This window comes from Triticum dicoccoides, chromosome 6B, assembly GCF_002162155.2.
Source record: "Triticum dicoccoides isolate Atlit2015 ecotype Zavitan chromosome 6B, WEW_v2.0, whole genome shotgun sequence".
NCBI classification, from domain to species: Eukaryota; Viridiplantae; Streptophyta; class Magnoliopsida; order Poales; family Poaceae; genus Triticum; species Triticum dicoccoides.
Window position 1 is genome coordinate 4,528,061 of NC_041391.1, and position 7,906 is coordinate 4,535,966.

The following is a 7,906-nucleotide window of genomic DNA, read 5'->3' on the forward strand; positions in this document are numbered from 1 at the left end:
GGGTTCCCATGTGAACCTTAGCACCGTGCTAGAATTGGTTCACAAAGTGAACATGCTGGCCTCTCTTGAGGTCCCCAGGTTATCCGCCTGTTTGCTACATAAACACAGGCCACTTTGTGTCCCCTTCGAACCTCACTAGGCTCAAGATCCTCGACATCATGGCAATTCAATTCAAATGCAGTTGGACGCTATTAGCTGGGTTTGGGGCTCAATGAGCCTCAAATATCTCAACCATTAGTAGAGATCCTTTGTAGCCTGAGAATATTTGACCTGACATAAAATTGGCATGTTTCCTGCATAGTTGGGAAACTTGAGCTCACTTGAAGTCCTTAAGCTGAGGGGTAATTTCTAAAGGGAAGGATACCAGATGCAATGATGAGCCTTTGTAGCCTGAGAATATTTGAGCTGACACGAAATAACATAATTGTCTCGCCCACTTCAAGGCCATCGGGTCGTCGAGCCCTGGCTCCGCCTTCACGTCGGCGAGCCCTGTCTCCGTCTTCACGACGGCGAGGCCCGGCTCCGTCTTCAGCTTGACAAAGCGGGGAGGAGCTGAGGAGGAGGAGGCGCCCCCACCCTTGTTGATGACGATGCCGGTGCTGCGGGTGCGCCGGCCGAGCGGCGTCTCGGCGGCCTCTGTGGGCTCAGCCTTGACGCCAAGCAACGCAGACGAGCCGGAGGAGCGGGAGGATGAGTGGGAGGAGGAAGAGGAGGAGCCGGTCCGGCGCGGCATCCATTGACCGCCGCTCCGGCGGGGAACCGGGGCAGCAGGGCACGTCAATGGCGGGTCGTTGCCGCCCTCAAGGTGTTGGAGGACAGCGTGGAGAGTGCGGCCGGGGCACCCCACCACTGGCGGCAGCCCTCACTGTTCTTCAACCCCCGCACCACCGGCGCCCCGTTGGTGGAGGTCAGCCGCTGCGCCTGCCAGTGCTGGAAGTATGCCGCCCAGGCCTCGTGGTTGCCGGCGGCGTACTGCGGGAGGGCCCGCTGCTCCTCCGTCAGCGACGCCCGCACGCGGGCAATCTCGTCGGAGAAGTAGTCGGGGCGCGCGTCGACATCGGGCAGCGGGGGGATGGGACGCCATCGGCGCTGAGCCTCCACTGCCTCGGCGCGCGCATGTCCGGCGGCGCCGGCGCGTTGGCCTCGAACAGGAGGTACGCCTCCCGCTCGTGCAGCGAGCGGCGGCCGAAGCCATTGGCCGCAGCCCCATCGCCGGGGAACCTCTCGCCCATCGCCGCGGCTTGGAAAGATGAGAGGGGAGGAATGGGGAGAGAGCTCGGTGGCGTCGGCGCACGGGGAAGGAGCTCGTCGGTGAGCAGTCTCTAATTGATCTTGGCTATTTGGCAGCATGACGTTGGGCACGGAGAAGCCAGGTCAACATTGCTAATCTGTCTCTTCAGTATTTGGAAGAGATGCGTTTCCTGATCTCTGATGCACTCTGTTGCAGCAATCAATGAAATGTACTACGTATTGTTTTAGGGGCGTTACGTGATGGCTTCGGAATTGTATACAATTGGTTAGCTTGGACTAGGTACCTAACAGAACGTGTACCATGTGGCCGGCTCAGGGTATCAAATTTAGTTGAGCCTCTTTTAAAGTCCTTGCGCCTCACAGCCTGACCAGATCTGAGCTCCTCTCCGCTTGTGTCGTCAGCAGCAGCTTGAATCTGGGTCAGCTTGAGCCATCTTCAATTTCTTTCAGGTCAGATGATGATCAATCCCTCGAGTTCATCAATTCTTCTTCTTCTTTTTCTTCTTCGTTTTTCTAAATTTCAAGGAATTAATGGTCTAGCTTGTTAGCCCTATCATCTTGTGTCTAGTCCGCATTCTATATGACAGGTCTATGATATAAGAGTTCTACTAGAACACTACATTATATCATATCTACACACTATAAGATATGTAAAAATATTAGACAACACCCTCGCATGCATATCGAACCAGGTTAGGATTGTCCGCCACGAGTGGCAGTGCTCAGTGTCAAAGTCTGATGATAGCTACTAACTTATCATAAATTTGTTAGAGCTTCTCGCGGGCATAGAAGACAACTATACTGTTTGATGATAGCTACTAACTTCAAATTTGTGTACCAGGAACTGTACTAGTCTCTCTATTCGTTTTTGCAAGTCGTTTAAGACAGTTAAAATTGAACTGTTTTAGTTGTTGTCTTAAATGTCTAAAACATTTTACAAAAATGAAGGGAGGGAGTAGTTCAAATAGATCCGAGCAATGACCAGTCCAGGTAAGACATGCTGGGTGGCGGTGCGTCAGCAAGGTGCAAAAGAAAACTCGGATGCGAACCATTGTTGTCGTTTCCATGAGAAGCAAAGAGAAAACCGTGAGTGCAGGCTGTTTGTTTTCTAGCCCTCGATTATGCAAACCAGCCAACAACAATAACCAATGCGACAATATAGAAAAACCATAGTACGTAGTAGGGTCGGTAGGAAAGATATTCTGAAGACAGCAGCACTTCAATATCCCCGCCCTGTATAGTCCAAACCAAAGCAGCATCTCCAGTAGCCATGACTATTTCTAACGTCTCCAACAAAACTTCAGAACTCAACTTCGCAGAACAGTAACAGCTTGAATATTCAGTGTGCACAAATATAGAGATATTTAGCAACAGGGCATAAAAAAGAGTCAGATGATTTGGACGTTGGAGGCTAACAGTGCTAGCTAGGATGGCAACGGCTAACGCCAGGAAACCCGGCCCTGGAGGCGATTTGGTAATCCGGCGAGCGGCTCTGCATCCACTCGCCGGACTCTGACGCTGAGGGTGAGGTGAGAAACAATGGGGTCGAAATCTTAATTTCATATTGCACCCGCTAACTTCCAAGAAGCTATATGTATACGGAATGTCCAAAGCTTAAGGCGGCAGCTTGATTATTGTAGGAGAAAAATAGCATAATTAAAAGAAGAGTAAATACATCCAATCAGTAACAATGAAGGTGCTTAGAATTAAAGTGCAAAGGAACAAGCTGCGAATGGGATGGGATCCTTCCTGGATATGATATATTTTAACTCTCCTTGACTCCTTGTCATAGTGTATCAAAGGCACACGTTAGGTGGGGAGTATGAAAGCTAGACTTGACACCTCGAGAGCGAGCAGACGTGGTTTGCTCCTTGACGCCTCCCCCCCTGCAGGCTGCAGCAGGACCTTGATCTCGCGGTTAGTCCAAACTCGTTCTTCTAAACTTCCGCCTTAAGACATGAGAAACTTTCTAATTTCTTTTATGCTAGCTCCGTTTCTTGATTAGTTGTATTTCTTAATGAGGAGTGGGAATGAGTCGTTGCAACGCAGGTAGGGGAAGGGTTCAGATCTGGTCTAAACTTCTACTATGTTTTATTTCGGCTTGGCCATCACTTGCATCCAATCCATGGCCTAGATCTGGTGTTTCTATCTTCAGTTCCTTGCACCACTTGCTTCTTCATTTCAAGCCCTTGTGGTGGTCACCAGTGTCTTTGCATCAGAATCCGTGGCTGGAGTTGATTGTGGAGGTCGAAGCATCAAGGTGCCGAGGAAGGAGAGCTCCTCCGCAAACTTGCCGTTAGGGAGAGCCAACAGGGAGCCAGGGAGACCTCGACGCACAGACATGCTAGGCAGAACTTTAGCATATCTCCAGGCAGAGTACCAACGTGTAGCTCCGAATTGAATTATCACAGTATAATAGCCTATCTCTAGGCAGTATACTAACCAATAACAGAGGTATTGTTGTTGCCTGCCATGACGCTGTCGTTCGCTTACTCGAGGAATCTCCTTGCCGCCCTAGAAGTTTGAGATCATGCCCGACCGTTTTGGAGTCTGTTCAGGAGCTCCTTCAGCGCCCGGGGATTGACATAGGTCTAGTCACAGGCTCACAGCCACGCTGATGCATGGCTTTAAGTCGGCGAAGCTGCAGACAAACATGGAGCACTTCCCAAAAGCCTTAATTCACCTTCTACCGGTAGCAAAATAGTGGGACGACAATTCTGGGTCTTGGTCTCTTGGAAGGTCAACAGGTCTGGTCCTGCTTCTGTGCAAGGAGCAACCTTACGTAATCGCGACTGGTAACTCCACGAGGTGACCTGATCAGTCGCCCCATCAAGTTAAACGAGTGGTCATCCCATTATGAGGGTGTTTGTTTCCAGGAACTTATTGCTTTAGGGACTTAAAAAAGTCTTTATAAGTCCCATCTAAACCAAACAAGAGGGACTTATAGGGACTTAAAGTGGGCATTTGGGACTTATGAAATAAGACTATTAAGGAGGGACTTATAGGGACTTATAGTTGTAATATGGTCTTATAGGGACTTATAAGTCCCAGGAACCAAACAGTCAGTGACTTTTTAGGGACTTGAGACTTATAAGTTGGGACTTATGAACCAAACAGGGCCTATATATGCCAATATGCAAAATGATTGTGGTGGTTAATTAAGCAGTGACGGTATATTGGCAATGTCTTCCATGTGGACTTGATGTATTAGGTGGTATATGTCTATCGAATTTGTGCAAGTATCACAGAATATAATTGTGAATATACACTATTTCTGTCTCTATATTTTCATTTAACACACAGTTGTATGCATTCTGGGTTTTGTACTGTTATACATTTCTGTAATGAATGAACTTGGAATTAACTAGATGGCTTACATGCATGTGCGCTCATAAGTTTTCCCTTAACCACCAGGTCAGTACACAAGGCAAGTCAGACAAGCAGCGCCAGCGCGCATCGTCCTTGTTTTTGTTTCCGCTGGAGGAAATCCCCCGAGTATCTCTATTCACTCACTGACCAACCTCTCTAAACAGAAAAGCTAGCGTGAACAGCTAGACAAGGTACTGCCTGTTCATGTTGCTTGCATGCATCTCTCCCCATTTCCGAGGATTGCCTGCTGTTCATATCATATACTATTTGAACTCTCTCTTCCATTCATCACATAGCAGTGCTCAAGCTACTTACGGCCATGGCCTTGGGAGCATTCAAAGCAATTGCTAGTGTGTTTGCCGACATCAATGCGTGCCATGACTTCTTTACCTGGGTCACACCAGGCATCGTAAAGGCTAGACATCAGCTGCTAGCCCAAGACAATATGGCTTCCCACCACCAGATTTGTGAGGTGAGGGATCAGCTTTGGCAGCTGGAGAACGACCTATGGAAGCTCCGAACAACTGTGGCGCCCAAGATGCTTGACCTCATTGATCGGGTCGAGTGGCAGAGCCATAAGAAACCAGCAGCTGACCTCCTCCCGCATATCGAGGATGTAGTGTATGATGCTGAGGACCTCCTCGATGAGTTTGATTATTATGCGATCAAGTTGCGGGTTGAGCAGAGCAAGAATTCTGACCAAGTTCACATGGAAGCTGCCTTTCTGCAGTTCTACAACAGTATCAAGGAGGACTGTGGCCACTTCAACAAAGTGAATGAAATTCAAGTTAAGCTAGATCATTTATATGAACAGTCCAGGGACTTGGGCTTCCATCAAGCACCACAGAGGTTTGACAGATCTATCAGGCCAGAAACATGTTCTTTCTCTGATGAGCCACAAATATTTGGTCGTGAAAAAGAACGGAAGCAGTTGGTGCAGAAGCTAGGAGTGCGTGCACACAAGAGAGGCAGGGCTGATGGTAAAGAGAGAATGGTGGAGTTGCCTGTGTTGCCAATCGTTGGCCTAGGGGGTGTCGGGAAGACAACCATGGCTCAACAAATCTGTAATGATGCAAAGGTGAAGCTACATTTTGACTGCATAATTTGGACATGTGTTTCAGATGATTTTGACATAAAGAGGTTAACTAGAGAGATTTTGCAGCATTTCGGAAAGGATACACCACCTGATACTAATCTGAACATCCTAATGACAAATCTAGCTACTAATCTCAAGTCAAAAAAGTTCTTACTTGTCCTTGATGACATGTGGGATGATATCTTGAAAAAAGGCAGGGTGGTATGGAAGAGATTTTGTAAACCTTTGGAAAATGGTCTTCAGGGAAGTGTGATTTTGGTCACCACTAGATCTTCCGAGGTTGCTGATCTAGTCGGTACCATGAACCACAACGAATTAGCGGGTTTGCCAGATGATATTTTGTGGAATTTCTTCAAACTACAAGCATTTGGATCCCAGAGTTCTTGCAATGACCCAGAGTTGGAGAACATAGGTAAAGCTATACTTCCAAAGTTGAAAGGTTCTCCTTTAGCTGCCAAAACTCTTGGACGCTTGTTGAATAGGGACATAAACACAAGACACTGGAAATATATACTAGAAAGTGAGCTCTGGCAATTAGAACAAGATGCGACCGACATTTTGCCAGCCCTTCGGCTCAGCTATATGTACCTACCACCACATTTGAAGAGATGCTTCTCAATTTGTGCATTATATCCGAAGGATCACATATTTGGGAAGGAGTTTTTAGTCAACATTTGGACATCACATGGGTATGTGCAACCTCAAGGTGCATCCTTTTGCTTTGATGACCTTGCAAATCGGTCATTCTTTCAAAGAGAGTCTCATCAAAGTTCTAAAGTCCGAATTCATGACTTGATGCATGATATGGCATAGCTCGTCTCAAAGGATGAGTGCTTCATCATAAAGCATGCAAGTGACCTACACAAAATCCCTTTGAATGTTCGTCATCTCACAATATTCACTAGTAATGTTGGCTACTCTGAATTGAAGAGCATATGCAACAAGAAAAAATTGCGGTCCCTGGTTTGGTATGGTCACAGTCCAACCAATTTTGCGGCAGTGATTGACTCTTGGTTCAGGGAACTCTTGAAAATTTGTGTATTGATTTTTGAGGCTTTCAGAGTAAGAGAGCTACCTGAGAGCATGGGCAGTTCAAAGCATCTGCGTTACCTTTGTTTAAACGGATGTTCATATACTCTTATTCTCCCCTCATCGATTCATTGCCTACTTCATCTCAAAACAATAGAAGTTGGTGATTGTGAGTTTAAAAGCTTCCCTCAAGGCTTTAGTGATGTCATCAGCTTACAGAAAATTAAATCAGTGCATCTTGATTATAACAAGGACCACTCTGACAGACTCTGTCTAAATTGGCTACTTGGTGGAATTAGTGGTGAGAAGCAGGTACAGATGATGGAACAATTACCTCATTGGAATCTCCAACATCTGATCATAAAGGATTACGCAGGTGGATCGTGTCCTTCCTGGCTCCGGCCTAATCTCCTGCCAAGGTTACGTCAACTTAAATTCATTTCATGCTGTAACATTCAGAACATACCGTTCTTTGAACCACTCTATCATGAAGAAATGTCAGACAACCTTCATCATCTTCAAGAGTTATATATCGACAATTGTAATTCCCTTACATCTATTGGAGTCTCTGCAGCAAGCGGCAGCAGTAGCAGCAGTGTTGGAGAATTATCATCCTTTGCTAGACTAATTATTATCGGGTGCGGAGGATTATTTAGTCTTGATGAATTCCTAAAACCAGATTATGTACCTGCCTTGAAGACCATTCTTATTCAATCTTGTCCAGAGTTGACGTCGCTTCCGGCTAATAGGCTGCACGGTTTTTCTTGTTTGAATGAGATTTCTATTGATTATTGTCCTAAGTTGAATACCCAAAGGGAAATGATATTACCATCCTCTCTTAAGAATCTCTGGCTGATGCAATGTGGAGGAATAGAAACCATCAACTTCCGCCAGTTGGGGAGTTCTCCAGCACTGAAAGGACTGTCTATTGTAGATTGCCCAGACTTCAGGTCGATTGATGTTGCAATAAATGTTGCATATTTCTTGTTGTCCCCAGTTGACAGAAATACAACAACCTTTTCAACAGGGTGATTGGTAAGTAATTATACCAGAGATTTTAGATACTTTATATGTGTGTCATTTCTTTATTTAAACTAGCATGTTAAAATAGAGGGGGGTGAAGAATAACTATTCCTCACCCAGGATGACGAATAGCGCTAT

At 46.4% G+C, this 7,906-nt stretch overlaps 1 protein-coding gene across 1 annotated transcript; it reads left to right on the forward strand.

Moving 5' to 3' along the window:
• Positions 1–4,939: 4,939 nt before the first annotated feature.
• LOC119323874 (putative disease resistance protein RGA4) lies at positions 4,940–7,777 on the forward strand. Its single transcript, XM_037597587.1, has 2 exons — positions 4,940–6,474; positions 6,622–7,777. The coding sequence occupies exons 1-2, from the start codon at positions 4,940–4,942 to the stop codon at positions 7,775–7,777; spliced, it is 2,691 nt and encodes an 896-aa protein (XP_037453484.1).
• Positions 7,778–7,906: the final 129 nt, after the last annotated feature.

Coding starts and splice junctions, on each gene's coding strand:
- LOC119323874 (XM_037597587.1), top strand. CDS start 4,940: ATGGCCTTGGGAGCATTCAAAGCAATTGCTAGTGTGTTTGCCGACATC. Junction 6,475..6,621: donor CGGTCATTCTTTCAAAGAGA/GTCTCATCAAAG, acceptor AATATTCACTAG/TAATGTTGGCTACTCTGAAT.